Source organism: Larus michahellis, chromosome 5, assembly GCF_964199755.1.
Source record: "Larus michahellis chromosome 5, bLarMic1.1, whole genome shotgun sequence".
Classification (NCBI taxonomy): domain Eukaryota; kingdom Metazoa; phylum Chordata; class Aves; order Charadriiformes; family Laridae; genus Larus; species Larus michahellis.
Window position 1 is genome coordinate 2,095,362 of NC_133900.1, and position 17,177 is coordinate 2,112,538.

The 17,177-nt window shown below is 44.4% G+C and overlaps 1 protein-coding gene and 1 long non-coding RNA gene across 2 annotated transcripts in view; one reads left to right on the top strand and one right to left on the bottom strand.

Annotated features, from left to right (window-relative positions):
• Window positions 1–17,177, bottom strand: part of ANTXR2 (ANTXR cell adhesion molecule 2) — a 102,030-nt gene that overhangs the window by 53,692 nt on the left and 31,161 nt on the right. Inside the window, exon 10 of the mRNA XM_074588511.1 lies at window positions 14,493–14,562. Coding sequence (XP_074444612.1) covers window positions 14,493–14,562 — 70 coding nt within the window. The remainder of the gene's footprint in view (window positions 1–14,492; window positions 14,563–17,177) is intronic.
• On the top strand, window positions 4,753–17,160 carry LOC141743718 (uncharacterized). Its single transcript, XR_012587180.1, has 3 exons — window positions 4,753–4,958; window positions 16,710–16,887; window positions 17,047–17,160. It is a non-coding gene; the product is annotated as an uncharacterized LOC141743718 (long non-coding RNA).

A 17,177-nucleotide genomic window follows, 5' to 3' on the forward strand; every position in this document is an offset into this window, starting at 1 on the left:
CATACAGATAATTATCTCATCTTCAAACGGACGAACCTGTCAACATAGAAAACCACTTCTTTCCTGAAACTGTCATGTCTGTAGGGTATAAGAAACGCATTTTTTCCATTTCTTTAGCATCCACCTGTTTGATGGGCTATGTGTACTTCTGGTTCATATAAACAGCACCTCTTCAAACCTGGAGTTCCAAAAACTACATGGCCTATTTCTTCTACTCACTCATTCACAACAGCCAGACAAAGATGTATACGTAAATACATATAGCGTTTACTTGGAACTGGCCACGTGTGTGAGGCCTTTAGCTCAGCACTCTGCATAAACTGTAAATATTTGGAAAATAAAGTGACATTCGGCAGTGATTCTATTTTTGGGGCACCTTCATCTCGCACTGGTGATTGTCAGTATTTTGCGAGTATCGGGTTCCTTCAGTAACGCGCAGATCAGCTCAGTGCTGAACCAGCCTGTGCCACCCGGTGACATCTCTAAATCGTTGGGCCTCTGCTGATGCTTTTTTCTGTAGACTGGGGGAATACAATTTCAAGGGTTATGAGACTGCAGTGATTTTTCATGATGCTCCGAGGGAAGGAGCAGCATAGACTTTGGTCAGCCTCCTGATGGAGGTGGTCAGAAATGCCTCAAAAATGTCTCCACAGACATTAAGTGCCTGAATTTGTAAGTCTGTATAGCCAGATCTCCCAACAATTATTTGATTTACATGACTATGCTCATATCTCAATTGCTTTCCAAAGGCTAAAGGAAAATTGCCTCTCCTGCTGCTGCGGTAGGTAGAACGAGCGAGACAAGAGAAGGGAAGGTGTCCGAGTACCACCCCAGCCCCAAGGAAAGAGGGTGCTGGCGTGAGGCGCGTGTCCGAGCCCTTGCCGTGCCACGTCCCTGTGAACGTGGTGGCAGCCAGCACCACCACGTACGCCAGGGCGGGCTGTCCCTCCGCTCCAACAGCCCTGCTCGCACAGCCCCACTTTTGCACAGAAAGGTTAGATGGATACGAGCTTGTACCACACGGAACAGAACCAAGTGCTGAGCTCTTGACAGCTGCTGCGGAACAGAGTCACCTCAGGTCAACCCCGAATAAAACCCACGAAGAATCAGGAAGTGTCAATGTTGATGTTGCTGTGGCAACCCGGGAACTCACCCCCCAGTGCCCGGAGAACCCTCTCCTCGGCGGGGTGCCACGTTCTGCATGGCTGAGGGTGTGGGTTTTCCGTCCCTGCGCAGGGCAAGGGGACGCAGACCCCCGGGGCGACACTTGAGGTGCCGCTCATCGGGGCCCACTCACGCCAGGCACAAACACCCAGGCCTTCTGCCAGCTACACCCAAAACACGAGGAGTCGAGCAGCTCTCTACAGCCAGCTTGGGAAACAGGGCTGCGGGCAGCCGCCTGCAGAGAAAGGCCAGTGCAGCCCTTCCCGCCGTCCCGCAGCAGTACCCAAACCCAGCAGCTTTGCGGGGCTTTTGCCAGGATGCTCGTTCCTATCGCCCGATCACTTCTGACACTGCACTGGAGTCAAGCGCAGCCAAAGAGACGTCAAACTGGGGCTAATGAGCATGTGGCATTAACATGCCACGCAGATACTCACAAACTCTACTGCTTTTTATGTACCGCGGGTCTAACGTGCAATTTTCCGGTGGTCCACATTCCTAAAGCTATTTCATTGTAATAGGAAAAACTGGTGGTTTTTATTTACAGGCCATAGGCCTTGCTCAATGTGGAAGGGATTTTCCTATATTTCGTCTGTGAAGTATCACCTTTTGGATGGGAATCAGTCCTGGAAAACTTGGTCTGAAAAGAACTTTTACAAAACGTTCTTATTTATGACCAACGTTAAGCCCAAGATTCTTGCAACTTTCAACTGCATCGGTCATGGCCCGCCAGCTGGTCTACTAAATAATTTACCAAAAAATATAATTTGAGAAGACCCAACAATTGCCGTTCTTTCTTTCCTTTATGTCCAGGGCTGTTTTATTGTTACGGAAGAGGAATGTGGCCCACTGCCATATGTCACTACAGCTCCGGTCTGAAGAATTTCATACCCTGTGAAATACAGCTGACATTTCAATCCACAGTAACCTATTTGCAAAGTATTCATTTGCTCCTTACTTTATGAGTAGCCAATAAAAGACTGCCATTTTATGACCCATTAAAAAAGATGAAAAAATTAAATAAAATTGTGAAAGACATTTGCTGGAAGTAATAAATAATTTACCTCCAATTTTCACGCACTGAAAATTAAACTGGCAACTGCTCAAAAAGTTATTAAAATTATGGTGACAAAGGTATTTTAGAATCAAGTGCCAGCATTAAAACAGCTAAAATGCTGTACGTAGTAGGAAGGAAAAAATAGATCTATGTATTTAAAAGGGTGCTTTCCCTTAAAAAAACCTACCTCCATGGTTTAATATGTAGCATTATTACACAGTTAGTATTAGTAAGCCAGTAGTAAGTGCGCCTATGTGTTCTAAACATATCTAACCATACCTACCTGTGTGTCTTTGCAGACATATACGCGTATACAAAAACCGCACACTGGAAAATCAGCAGCAGTGGTGGGAGAGGGGTTGGGTGGAACTACGGACTTCAGTGTAATTTTTTCGGGCCTGTCACTTGACCCCCGTGTAATTTACCATCCCCTACACAGCAGTCTAGCAGCACAACAGGGTGCCACCATGACCATACTGTGTTTTGGTTGTCACCTGAGGGATGGGGAAACTGGAACACCCTGTGACTGACAACGGCATGGTCAGGTTTTTGACACAGCAATAGTCACCACTGCTCGCAGCTGCAGCAAATAGGAGGTGTCCGTCAGGGCAAGCTTTTCGTGGCTTAGAGTTTGAAGGAAAAAGCTCCACTCTCAGACAATAGCGCCCTCCCCTCGGGAGGCAGCCTTTGCCATGCCACCCCTCTTTCTCCGGCTGAAGGCTGAGAAGCACGGGCAGTGGCACACGTGGGGACACAGCTACTCTCAGCGCTGGGGCGGGGAGACAGCCCTAGGACCCTGGGTGGTGGGTGATGGTGTCTCACTGGGGTCAGCTCCAACAGCGTGTGGACACAGGGGTTTCATTTGACTGACCCGAGTTTTAAACTGTTGGCCATTCTTTGCTGCAGATACAGCTAATATTTACCCACACGCTCTCCCCAACCAAAGCACAGGGTTTCCGTTCCCCTGTTCTCAGTTAGCAAACACTCCAGGACCACAAATCTGACTTTATGTCCATGGACACATCCCTGCAGCAGGAGGAGGCAACACAAAGCCACCGAGTATTTCCACTTTTCTTGCTTTTCCAAGCTCAAGAGCCCCAGCGGCATAAGGACGCAGCAAGCTCCCTCAGAGCCAACCGTGCAGTTCCACTGCGCCAAGGGGCAGCTACACCTGGGAAGCACAGGACTCTGTTTACTGGAGCCAACGGGAACTGTACTGGGGACGGTTAATAAGCTGCAGTTGCAATAAACGGTCAGTTGTTTTCCTCCCACCAACCACACAGGCATAAAAAGGAATATTTAATTATTTTCCCAAGGACAGCAAGACCTGCACTCTATGCAAATCAGTACGGTGTTTTGGGGTTTGGGTGAAGACTTAGCACAAACTCTTCCCCCCGCCGTCACCCAGTGTAGCTTAGCGCTAACTTAAGTTCAAATTACAGTTCTCTTAGGATCCCCTCTTGTTACCCCAGAACTACCTAGCTTTCTCAGCAGAATGTTCAATACGCCGTTTGGGTTTGGCTTTCCATGGGAAATGGAGAGAAGTGCAGAGATTTGTAAGTATTTCACTGCTGGGAAGCGCTGGAGAATTTGAAGGAACTGGAAGCCAGCAATGAATTAGCTCTGATCTCATGGAATCATGGGAACCTGCAGTAACAGGGTATGAAATGTCATTATTATGTTAAATTAGTCCATTAATTCAGCTCAGGATACTATGTCCACTGCATAATATTAAGCACTTAGTTCTGCTCACGCACGCTTTCTTAATGCTCTGGGAACACTGTGTGCCCTACTGAGGAACGTGAAGGACTGCATTAGAAATTACTACTGATCTTAACATCGGATCCATATGTCTTAGGAGCCCGTTAGCCTATACAATTCATTGAGGATGTTTCCATCTGTGAATAGTTCCCATTACAACCTAATTGTGTCAAACTAAATGTATTTCTAAAATATTTTCAGAAGTTAATATTTATAACAGACATTAAGCCTAATCCAGCCATATTTCTTGTTTCCCCCCACCCGAGTTTATTTCTCTAGCTATTTTGGAGGGGGGAGATTGTACCATGTGAATAACCAGTGACTGGTAACCATCGGCTTTTTTATTTTTGTTGGAACAAAATGCTTGCATAGGAAAAAAATAAACAACTTAAGCGCTGGTGCTGAAAATAAATGTTGAATCTCAGTGATTTCACTAATAAAGGAGTTAGCTCATGTGGGAGAGGATCTGATTCACATCAACTCTCTTTATCCAGCGCTAGTGGGGAAGACCAGCTGATTACGTTGAAGGATAATGTTATTATCAAATCAATGGGCCTAATTAGCCATGAGTAGGTCTACGATGGAGAAGTATTCCAGTCACCTGAGTGCAGAGGCTCTGGAATGAGAACAGGTGAAAACACCACTATTTGGAGATGGCGTCCTACTAATCTATGTGCAGGAGGACCTCACATGGCTGACTAGGGCAGCAGGGAGTTAAAAGGGGGCAGGCATAGACCACTTCCTCATTTCTTGTTTTGGTGTGGGCTCTCCTTCCAGCCCCGGCCTAGAAACTGCCGGGCTGCCGTGGCCAGGGGAGGCAGAAGGGCTTTGGGAAGGCTGGCTTTGGGAAGTTCCTTCCTTTTGGGAAGGAACAGAAGTCTCTGTTCTGATGGCTGGTACCTCCTTTTGCAACAGCGACCGCCTGCTCTCCTTCAGCGAGAGCTTCCTAAGGAACAGCTGAACGACTGGCTACCCGGAGGTAACTAGTGCTGTGGGTTTATTGTGCTTTTGCCTTTTCCTAGAAATGGCTGGTATTACCTAGAACGTGAAATATCTTAGTCAAGAAGCTACCTCTCAAATGAGAAATCCTATTGAATCCTAATCTTAATTACTCCTCTTCTCTCGGGACAAGATATTCTTCAAGCAATATGTAGTTACAGTGTAGTTTAGAGGCTGAGAAACAGACTTGGCAAATGGGTCCTTAAACGCACACTTGAACATTGAAACCAGTTGCCTCACTCTGCAGTGGCTAAGCGTTCGTCACACGCATCGCCCCTTACGTTAGCAAGTAGTTTAATTCTGGAGCCACATTAACTTCTGGCTTTAGTTGTCACAAAAGTTATGATAAGGCTGTTCAGTATTACCACAAAAAGAAGGGAACTGCAACTTGTTAGTTGGAAAGGCAATGGGAAATGCTCAACACCCTCCATGAAATATTAATCCTTTCTTAAACGACTCTCAAAGACGTGCAAGTCAAATCTGCAGCTTGCATAAACTTCCCTTCTTTGGCACGACTTCTCCAACCTTCCAAGGTTTCCCAAAATTTTCCCTGTCTCAGCCAAGGAGGAAAAAGTGACAAAACAAAATTAATTACAGTAATTCCAGCCACAGAAAACACCAGTAATTACCTCCTTCATATGGTTTTCAGCTACTGGGTTCCATGTCACAAGAAATTAAGTTACGCGCAACTTTTCTCAATGCTCCTTCAAGCAGACAAAGATTCTACTCAAAGTGATGAACTTGATGAAGTTACAGGCTTGTCTGAACGAAGACATCTTGTGCATTTACCTACAAGCTCTGGGAATCACGTGGTTTTGTGTATTCGAGTATTTGCATGGCGGTTATGTGGGAGATGTACCTGGTGTTATTTGTGAAGAGCATCGTATAAATGTATGTTTAGGCTTACTTTGTAATAACGCATTCAGGATTTCTTAGCTTATCTACTTTGTATTTTTGTTCCATCTGGTAAAAGGAATGCAGAAAGACAAAGGCTAATTTTAACTTCCCATTGTTACTGAGTTCCTAAATACCACAGCCTTGAAAGGTCGGGATGTAGGATGAGCACAGCAGTGATTTTCAGTTCTCAAACACGCGTGTTGTAGGCACCATGACTCTTGGATGGAAACTGCCTGTGAGAGGTACCACTGCGGCTGCAGTGGTCTGTTATGCCAATGCTCAACTCCTAAGATGTGAGAACTGGTGCTGGGTTTGGTCTAAATATTAGCTTATTGCCTGCTTTTTTCCTAATGCTTGCAGTGTTAGAAGGAAGTACAACTGTGTAATCTGAACAATAAGTTAATGACACTTTGTGTGTGGGAATGTAAATCTGCTTATCATTCACGCCCAGCCCCCACTCGCACACATTTCCAAAGGCATTCATATGCCTCCTTCGAGAGAACTAATGATACTGTATCAGCTCTCTTTCTATTTAGATATTTATTTCATATTTGCTTGAAGAATCGGGCCAATGTTTTTGAAAGCACATTTAACTATACCATATGCCTACTTAAATCATCCCTATCAAACAAGTTGTAGGATGATGCTCTGGTTCATTCTGTTCTGTTTTCCCTTCCTTCACAATGTGTTTATGTATATTTATCCAATTTGTTCTGTTCCTCTTGCCAAATTGCAGGTTTGAGATCTCAACTATGCAGGGGCAGCTGTGCTATTGTTGATGCCTTACAAAACAAAGGTCACAGACTGAGCCCATATCACTACAACTAATGGCAGCTGCGTGTTAACCATTACGGTATAGGCACAGAATGATCAGGGTTCCCGGACCCTCGGAAGTAGGAATAAATCTTACCTTGCCCTGTGGTAAGCAAGAACTCAAGTCTCACTTTCAAGAAGTAATTTTTGTGCAAATTAGCCTCTTACAAAATATCCTGCTGTTTACTTAATTTATTGACATAATTCCTTCCTTGGTCTGGAGGAAAAAAATGTAACTCTGAACAGCCCCACCACAAAAAGCCAAAATCTGAAAAACAAAATGACAGCTGAGTTGGAAGGAATGAGCTCTTCTGCATGTAACTAATGTTAGTGTTTCTCACTTTCAAGATAGGATAAGAATTACCAGCTGTTCCAGCCTAGAAAGCTAACCACCACATACAGAAGAAGGCTACCACAAGATGACATTCCCTTCAGAAGAAGGTTGTTTCCAAACCTAGCCCAGTGACTCCAAGTAAAGAAACAGCAGGGCGGGACTGCTTCAAATGCCCTTTGTTTGCTAAGAGAGATCGATCTGCAGGGCTTGTGAATTCTAACCCGTTTGCCCCTTGGGTGGCCTGACATGTTATTACTACTTCTCCTGCTGCCTTTCAGACCAGAAGCCAAGAGCCCACAGTTACTTAAAAGTGTGTTTCTTAGAGCTACATGCAGCTTTTGAAAATAGCGAAGAAGAGGGAATGTAATAGCTGGAGCGGAGTACAGAGATGAGGCACATGTGGGCAGACACAGCTCTGAGAGTACACAGCTGGCTGTCTAAGGCTACCTCACCAGTGTGCTGTTAATTATTTAAAGGAGAGCACTGGGGAAACTACCATCACATCTGTCACCCACAGGCAGGCAGAACCTTCACTCATTGAGGGACCAGATGTGTTTATTTGAAACATGTACTAACTAGCTACTTAATGGGTTAGAATTATTAGCCAGAAGCTAATTAGGCAAACATATTAAACATCAGTCACCTTACTTAAAGCATCACTTCTTTAACACTGCTTTTACCTTTTTAAAAGCCACTATCAACCACAGGAAAAGGAGGGTAAAAGTAAAGATGGCGTAAAGGCGCCACAGTAAAAAATAGATGTGTGAAATCTGATCAGTGTGTACTAATGAAAACTGCAGTGCTCCAGGTAATTGCCTTAACTGTGTGCCTCTCAATACTGTGAGCACGTGGGAGGGAGCAGGGAGGCTTGTTTAAGAACCTACAGGTGTTGGAGAAGAAAAGGAATTAACAGTGGAAAAAGTTTTTTCTTGGTATAGTCAAGTGGAACTCGAAAAAGGATGGCTTGGCTGCTTCCGCATGTAGTGTACATATCCCTGAAGATGCAAGCACTTGCATGGCACTCTGCCTGCACGATGAACTCAGAAACACGGGTGGCTGCTCTTGTTCCCTGGGAAATGAAATTCAAAAGTGATGTGTTAAGTTCCTGGCTCCCAGGTTCATGCCACAAGAAGCGGTGGATGGAGTAAAGGCGTAATATGCTCTATCTTTGGGCTAGCAGGGGCAGGTGGGGGAATAGTTAGGATCCTTTGTTAGAAGCCTGCCATAACAACCATTTTGTAGAACACCTTTCAGCTGCTCTGGAATGAGAGCAGCTGTCTAGAAACCAAACAAGGTAACTTGCAGGACTGAGCTTGCAATCCATTCATCTTCGCTGTGTCTGCTTTCACGTGTCCATGCTCTTCCTCTTAAATCTGGTGCTGGTATTTATAAAAACGGCACTTCAAAACCGGAAAGCAAGACTCAAAGTACCGCTGTTCCACTGTCAAGGAAACATCCTTCACTCGCAGCACCTAAAATTAAATAGGAAGCACGTGCTTCCTCTTTGTGTGCAGAGACTGTTTCCCAGGGAGGCAGAAACAAGAGGGCAAGAGTGCCAGTGACGGCTCGGCCATGAAGTCCCAGCCTTTCAGCTAGTTGTAGTCTCCGCCTGCAGAGCTGCTGTAAGGAGTGCCCAAGGCCCCTGAAGTAGTGAGCAGGTACTTTTTGGTGCATCCTGTAAACTGCAATGAATATGTTTTAAACAGATTCCCACACAGTACTGTTTTACTTTAAACTGGTTTTTATGTTAATTTGTCAGAAACCCATAGGAAGAAACGCACTGGATTCACAAGTCTACCTCTGCAATTGCACAGAGCTACAAGCTCTTCCAGAAGACAGAACCTTGGCTTCCCTTCAGCCCCTACGGAGAGATGCTCTCAAAGCCATGTTTCATTGGAAGCTTGTGGTTAATTCCCATTGTCCTCAGCCCTGCATGGGATCCACAGCAAAACGCGGAGCAGCTAATTCTGCTGTGAGTCTGTACTTGAGAGATTAAAATCATACTACCAAAGCTTTGCCTAGAGAGAGAAAATTCTTGCCTGCATTCAGGCTATCACAGGCTACAAAAAGAAACTGAGTTTGTTTTAGCACTAGTTTGTCTAAAACACTTGTTTGTCTAAACAAAAATAGACAGTGGGCAGGTAATGCAAACTGTCGAACATAAATGGCCAGACAGCATTACTAAACATTACAGGACTTATTCCTGCTGCGGAGAAAACAATTTCTTTTCTGAAAGTGAGACAGAAAACAAAATAACGGTTTTATTTTCATATGTAGAGAAGTTGAGAAACTCCTTAAGAGGAAGACCCTGGATGCAATGGGTGGTTAAGCTAGTTCCTGAAAAAGGTTACTTAAAGGCTGAAAGTGTGACATAAAACATGGAGATGGAATATGGAAATACTTCTTTCTTCCCTCATCTTTTTATTCCAGAGGGCTAGGGCACAGTATCAGACTTGATAGACTTCACAGACTTATGTCTGTAGAGACAGAACCAAAAGGAAATCAGTGATAAACCAGAAACAGAAGAATTCTAAGATCCCAAGACCTGAGAAGTGACAGTGCAGAAACGGCACAATGCTGTTGGTGTTTCTGAATTCCCTGTGAGCTGCCATCCCATTCACAACCAAGTGCCAAACAAGCAAAGCAGCTGTTCTCAGCAGGAAGAACAAAGACTTGAATGACACAGGCTCCTCCTGTGAGAAATCTGCTTAATAGACAAATAAAAGCATGTCTCAAGGTAGCACTGCAGCTCAGAAACATAAAGCAATGTGCTCGCTCCTAGAGATCGCTTCCCATGCTGTTTTCCTTCTAGGACAAAAGTTCTTACTTTTTTTTTTTACAGTTGTAAGAGTGTGAACTATTTAGTCTCCCGTTACGTTCAGACTCTAGTAAGACTTGCTCAATAAGGTTAATTTTTTGCTCAGTAAGTTCTTATTGGAATGTCTGGATAGGAAATATATTTAAAGCTACCAGTAAACTTGTGAACTGGTGCTGTTGCCAGGAGCCCTTACTACTAGCAATACATTTCAAAAAACAAAAAACAAACCACTGTTGATGGCTACCAGACTGGTTTGTGCGTTGTTGTGTGCATTGCTTCAAGTGAACTGCACGCTGGAGACTAAACTTCAGTCACCTGCTTTGAAACTGGGGGCAACTAAGACTTTGGGAATACAAGCGTAGTAATTTTCTTTCCAACCACGCAAAAAATAATTCCTATTTAATCTTTGCTCTTTAAGTGCCACCAGCTGTTCATGTTGGACAGGATGTAGGAAGGGATATATGCCAACATGATTTGAAGAGAGGGCAAAGAAGGTCATTAAAAAACAGTAGTGCAGACTGTACCATCTCTGCGTGTGACCTGATTGTGAATTCAAGGTTTCACTTGCACTCGGGTTTATGTCTGTATTTGTCCTTTTTGCCTTGGTTATCGCTTAAGCTTACAAGCCCAAGGAGAAAGATACTGCCCACTTCTGTCCCAGGGCCCCCCTCCAACAGGTAGAGTCGAGTGCCATTCACCACAAGGGCGCCCAAGTCGCCCCACTGAGGGCTGGAAACGGTGTCATACTTAGAGCAGTGATCCCATTTAACCTGATGTTTGCCTGTCTTTTGAAACACATAACGAACTTCATTTTACATATACTCAGATAGGCTTAGTCAATGTATTTCAAGTTATGAGAAGCTTATCTGTCTTGTTGGACCCGAGGGGTAAATACTCGCTTAATTTTTATGAGCTAACCTTAGAGCAACCACTGTATGAATCCAAGTGCAGGATGCAGAAGGGTGGAAGCTGGCCGGCAGCACTGCAGCTGCGTTAAAAAACTAACTTCTGCAGTTCTCTGAACCTTTTTTAAGAACAGTGGTATTTTCTCAGCCTCTTCGTTCATTCTGAATAATCCACTGCATAGACTAGACCTAACCTTTCTTGCTTTGCTTAGATGAGTATCTTCACATGATCAAACTGGATGTTTTCAGTAGCGCCTGCAAATCCAGACTATCTTACTGTAATGCTCCAATGAGAAACTAGAGTTCAAACAAACCCAGCTAGTTCAGTAGTAGACATGTAAATATTCGCTACAAATATTTCAGTGAGGTACTGCACTCGTGCTATTTTAATCTTTAATCACTGTCACCTGTTCATCAAATAAAAGAGAACTTGTAAATGCTGGGGAAGTAACAGAAATGTATGCTGTTCCGATAGTCCTTCCATTGAAGGCAGAGGGGATTTTACCCCTGGCTTAGAAGAACAGAAGCTATTGGTCTGTCGAGTGAAGCCTACAGATATATTTTCTGAATGAGTACTCAAAGAACTTAGAGCAAAATGAAAAGAACAAAAGCAAAGGTAGCACAAGAACGCAGACTTAGAAAAATATACCACTTTTTCCTATATTGGCCTTCCAAAGAGGCAAGGGTTCTGTTTTCTTTCCAAAGTAAACGACTACAGAAACATCTGCAGTAACAGAGAGGTCAAAGACATCTCTGATTCAGTTTGATTCCCTGGAGCTGTGGTAGGCCACCAAATTCAAGCCTGAGCTAAAAAGGGGAACTAATTCTCTCAAATATTCTGCAAGACCTGAAAAATCTGTGGCTTTTAAATGGTTAATGTAGTACAATCTGAGTCCCTTTCATTAAAGCCGTTTAGTTGCAATGTTACACTTGCCCTCACAGTATATAAGTGATATCTCAAAGTACATGAAGCAAAGCAATTCAACTTGGGTTTGTCTCCTCATCTTCCTGCAGGGTGTACAGGGCACTCTTCCTTTCTGGATTATTTCAATATTATCTAACACTTTTTATAATGCATAGGTTGCTCATGTAGAAATCCCAATTGTCATCTGTTAGCTCGTCTTTTGAGCTAGGAGTCTTTTGAAATGAGCTGGTTTTGTAAGCGGACTATGTAATTTTGCGCTTCAGAAGTGGCAGGACAAGAAGGTATTTTAAATGGCGCAAGCAGCACAGTCGTGTTGTCACATAACCTAAGGATACCACATCCATCTGCTACGTGGTACTGTGAAAAAACAGCCTTTGAAAAGAACGCTTGGTTAAAACTACAGCTGGCATTTTGGAGGCTCCTAGCTAAATGCAGCCAGCAGTTGGAAAGAAAGTAAAAATACACGATGGCGTAAGTCCAGGAGACCAGGGGTTTACTAACCCAACATCTTGGGTACTTTGGCATTTGATCTATTCCACATGGGTTTCTATTGTTCTGCATGAGAAAACCGCAAACTCACCAGTCAACAAGAAGTGTCTCCAATTAGTAAAACATAATGAAACCTGTTAAGTGAGTCTTTACCATTTACACAGACGCAAAGCTGCAGGTTTCGAAGTCACAAAGCTAACTTTGCTTGTGCTGCTCTTCATTCCAGTTCTCTTCAGAACTAGAAAAAGAGCAGACTGGTTGTTGCTACATTAGCAACTAATATTAGCTCCACTACATGAGGAATTACTGGGAGTTATCCAGCAATAGTCTGAGCTGTGCCAATGGAAAGTCAAGAGTTCAAGTATGTAAATATCTCTCATAGCTGTCAGTCTTCGGCATAGCAAACTGTTTATCTCTGGGCCAAAGCTGTAACTACTTCACTATCAGGTTATGGGAGTATATTTCACACACTAACCTTTGGAAAAAAACCTTCCCTGTGAACCTATACAACTTCACGTGTATTGTTCAAGCGTTCTTTCTCACAAACACTGCTGAGAGGAAAGGTGCTGTGATCAGGTGCTTGATCTGCTCTTACTGTGTGGCAAGTTGTCTCTTTCAATAATGCTTCACAGGCCAACCAAGCTCTCCACCGAGCAAGAGAAAAGGCAGCGTGTTCAACTAACTTCCACTGTGCTTTAATGTACATAAATATCCAACACATTCCATGTGAATTCGGCAGTCCAGGCTGTTTAGGTACTCGCAGACTAACAGCGTGTGGAAAAGCATTTACAGTTGGGATGCTTAATACTGGGCACCTAGTTTGGTGCAGGTTTTGTGTTGTGAGGTAACTCGGCTGAAATACTTGGCAGGAGGAGGAGGGGTTCTTAACCTGACTGATTGCCGTGGCTCTGATGACAAGGTGAGCTCTTACAGCTGGGCACGGTGCTGACTGGTTTAGGTAGCAGAGGGGTTTGTTACAGCTGTGTTGCTGTGCAGCTGGCACCTGACCACGTGTAGCCGAACGCAGCAGGAGTGTAAAGGCACAAGGCCCTAACAAACTCCTGCTGCACGTTGGGCGAGATCCGTGTTTCCCATAGCTATGCGAAAGGCAGCCCGAGCATCGGGAAAACGTAGCAGCGTGAAAAGCTCACCCCTTCCTCTGCTGTCCGTGGAACTCCGCTCCATGTGTGTCTTCCCTGCACTGCCGCTCCCCAGAGGGGAGCTTTGGCTGCCGCTCGGAGCCTGCGATGCGGCTCCTCTGCAGTGATTCACCCCGCTCTCTTCCACTGGGGTTAATCACTGATGTTTTTTTAATTCTACAGCTTTCCAACTTTTCTCCTCCCGCTTGCCATTTAATGCACAAAACAGATGTGTATTTGGGGTTTTGCTATCGGTCTTACAGCACAACTGAGGCGGCTGATTGTTGCTTAACTCAGAAAAGTAAGTACTGCAAATCAGCTATGCAATAGGCTTGGTTCTTAAATTGCAAAGAATTGCCACAGCAAAATGACAATGCAGAGCTGTAAGAACTGCCGTGCTTCCCACTGGATTAACGTCAGCCTCATCCCAAATAACTCTGAGAAGGACTACTTGGGAAACAGGGAGAAAGTCAACAGCCTGAAAGCCTTCGCCCTCCTACAGGGCCAAGATCTGACATGCAGTTTTCTGGCTTCTGATTATCTTAGTTTCACAAATCGGAACAATGGAGTCGAAGTGATCTCAAAAGCCTAGGGCATGTCTGAATTTGCGAGGAGGAGGGAAGGGTTAGTTCTCCAAGGGCCAGAAGCAATGTGCAGCCCTGGCCAGTGACACTTAGAATAAGGCGAGAACTGCAGTTTAGCCACAGTGCTGTTCGGAGATTGCTGCCGTTGTTAAATTACTGCCTCGTTTTATCATTGCATGTTGAGCAGTGGTACGCATCTTGACACATAATTTTAATAATAGCTTGTAAGTGTCAGTGATAATGTAATCTATTTAACAATGAGCCTAAAGATTATCCGGAAGAGAGCATATTATGCCCTGTTAAAACAGCTAATCTGCATAAAACTTATGACAAGCCAGACCTTTTCAGTGTTTAATAAACTGGCTGAATATTCATTTTTAAGGCACTGTCCAAATTGGTTTGGTCACAGATGACTATTTAAAACCCATTCCAAAGCTGGCAAATACACCAGGGAAATAACACAAGAATGGGGAGAAAAAAATGCAACAACAAACCACCTCCCATAAAACCAACAAAAGACTGCCTGCAGCCAAAAGCCCTCATGATTCACAGCAGCAATCATGGGTCCCATTCCAGCAAAACACAGGATGACATTTTTTCAAGTACTTACTGGCCACTTCTGTATAGGATTGGTGCAGGGCAGAGCAAAAAATCAGATTCCACTGTTTTTGGTTTTTCATCTGAAAAAAAAAAAAAAAGGAAAACTAATCACAGGAGCTTAATACACTGTGCTGCTTAAATGAGAAGCTGATGTGTGAACATGCTATCAAGTCCCTTCCCTTCTCACAGTGGGCTGGTTACAGCTTTGGTAGCGTGTGGAACTTGCGAGCAAGGCCCAAGGTAGGGAATAAAGCTGCTGCTTTTTTAAAGCCCCACCTCGAACATAGAAACCAAGAGTTGGCTTTAAGCGCGAGCGTGAGCCCATGTTACGTCGCTTACTTTATTTTACTCAATTCAGCTCATGTTCTTCCAGAGAGATAATTTCCTAGAATTGAGCCTACTGTTGCAAAAAGTGAAAAACATTACTAGGGATTTCCTAATACTTGGAAGCTGAAGGTTTGCTTCTAATTCACTCCAACCCTGTGTGTTGCATTCAAGGACTATTTTATCAGTTGTGATTGGAGTGTCTACTGCTCCAGAGTTTCTCATGCTTTTCGATCTCTAGCTGTTCATCAATCTGTTAAACTTACAAAGCATCTATTTGCAGAGCACTATGTCCAGCACAGCACTCCTTTTCTGCAGCTGTGAAAGGGAGAGGAGGGAGCTCTTTTTCCTCATGCCCGGTAAACTGGGAAAAATTCTGCTCCTGTGTGCAGAACCATCCTCCCAGACTTCCCCGTGGTAGGACTTAATTCCTGTACTGGAACTGGGACTGCTCCCGCACGCACGGACTATTTCCTGATTAGGGGTGAGAGCAGATAAATGATCTGCCAGATGAACTTGGAGATGACTCTGTCCTGCATTTCGGGAACAGGCAGACAGAGAAGTAGTTCAGGGGCAGCTGAAGGAGGAGCTGTTAGCATAAATGAGCTTTTCTTATTTGCTATAATCTGCACTGACTGCTTGGCCTAGATTCGGGGCTAGTTGTGAGGTGGGGAAGAGGGATTAGCACATTGCCATATGTTTTTGTCTTAATGGTATGTTTCATAGATTATTTTTCTATCCCACAGCTACATTTGGCAGGTTTCCTTTCTAGCATTTGGTAATGGTTCTTTATAAATGCAGAAAGAGAAACATGCCAAATGCATCTTCTAAAACCAGAAGTAGAGGCAAAATAACGGTTTGCTCTGGGGCTGGTCGCAAAGTGGAGCCCAGGCTATCAGGAAGGGGAGCTAACATTAAAGTACATCCTTACGCAGGTACGCTCCGTTATGCCCTCAAATGGTGAGGGTTCCACTGAGAGACTGACAGGTTTTCGTAGAGGAGAATGTAGTGACACAGCAACAATTTTACTTTTCTTGGGACCGTCTCCTTCCTCCCACTACTGCTCAAAGTGTCCTTCCTACCTCTTTGTCCGTCCGAGCTGCACTGTTCTCTTAGGTTTCCTCCAAGAAAAAAAGGGCTTGGAGCCCAGCACAGAGCTGTACGGAATGAGCTTGCCTATCAGGGGACGAATCACGTTGAATTTTCCAATTTCCTTCCTATACTACTCCCTAAGCATTTGCTGTTGTCCATTGCTGAAGATAAGAACCCGGGTGGGTTGTAGCAGGCCTCTGGCAAGATCCCATACAGCAGATTGTGTTTTTATGCTGCAACGTATAATAAATACATCACTATGCTGTTCCCCTCCCTTCGTGTGCTTTACTGCACCCTTTCCTGAAGCCAAGAGGGGAAAAAAAAAAAAGCAGCCCAGAGATCTAGTTGGAAATTCTCACATCGGATGCTAGCAAGTATTTGGGGGCTTCATCCTGTGCAAATATATAGTTATTTCTACCATGGCAAAGCAGACATACACGTGCCGTACAACTATAAAAGACTGCGCAATCAGGGAAGTGGAGAAACCAGAGTCAGAAGACGTTTCAAAAGGTTATTGAAAGGCAACATGCTTCAGACATTCTTCAGTCACACTCATCTAGGCTGTTAAAAGGCTTTCCAGGTAACGGATTCCAGGCCTGAGAAACGTTCACAGTGAGAAGCATTCTCCCAATACCTCACCTAGACCTGCTGCAGAATTCAAAGCCTGTTGCTCCTTGCGCTCCTCTCAGGGGATTTGCAGAGCCCAGCTTACATTTTTCAGCCCTGCAGCGGCCCATAACTAACAATTACTCTGACCATTCTTCCCTTCCTGTAGATGTACCAAACTGAACTTTTCTGTTGTTCCTTACAGGTTGTGTTCTGGCCTTCTGCCCATCCTTGCCAGCTTCCTCTGGACGCTCTGCATAGTGGAGTCATCCCCCACCTGTACCACGGAGCACATCAAAATCCAAGCTCCTAGGGGCTATCGTCGGCAGCACAGCACAGCCCCGAACTGGAACAGCACCGCAACCTACCAATCATTAAGTACCGTAAGCCTATTAGGCGCATCCTGCCAGCATTGCTACTAAATCACGCCAAAAATCTTACTACTATGGTAGCACCCGCCAGCAGGACAGAGGAGGATTATGCTTACATTTGTGATGCTTATGGAAAATGACTAAATCCCTCCTTAACTGTGTATTTTATAGGTCCTTATCGCTACCAGTACCTTACTGCACTCCATCAGAAGATCCTGAACGCGTGAATGTGCTACAAACATAACCGTATTGATGCAAGACTGAAAACACTGGTGTGAAGAAGGTATGTGTTTTAATTGCCC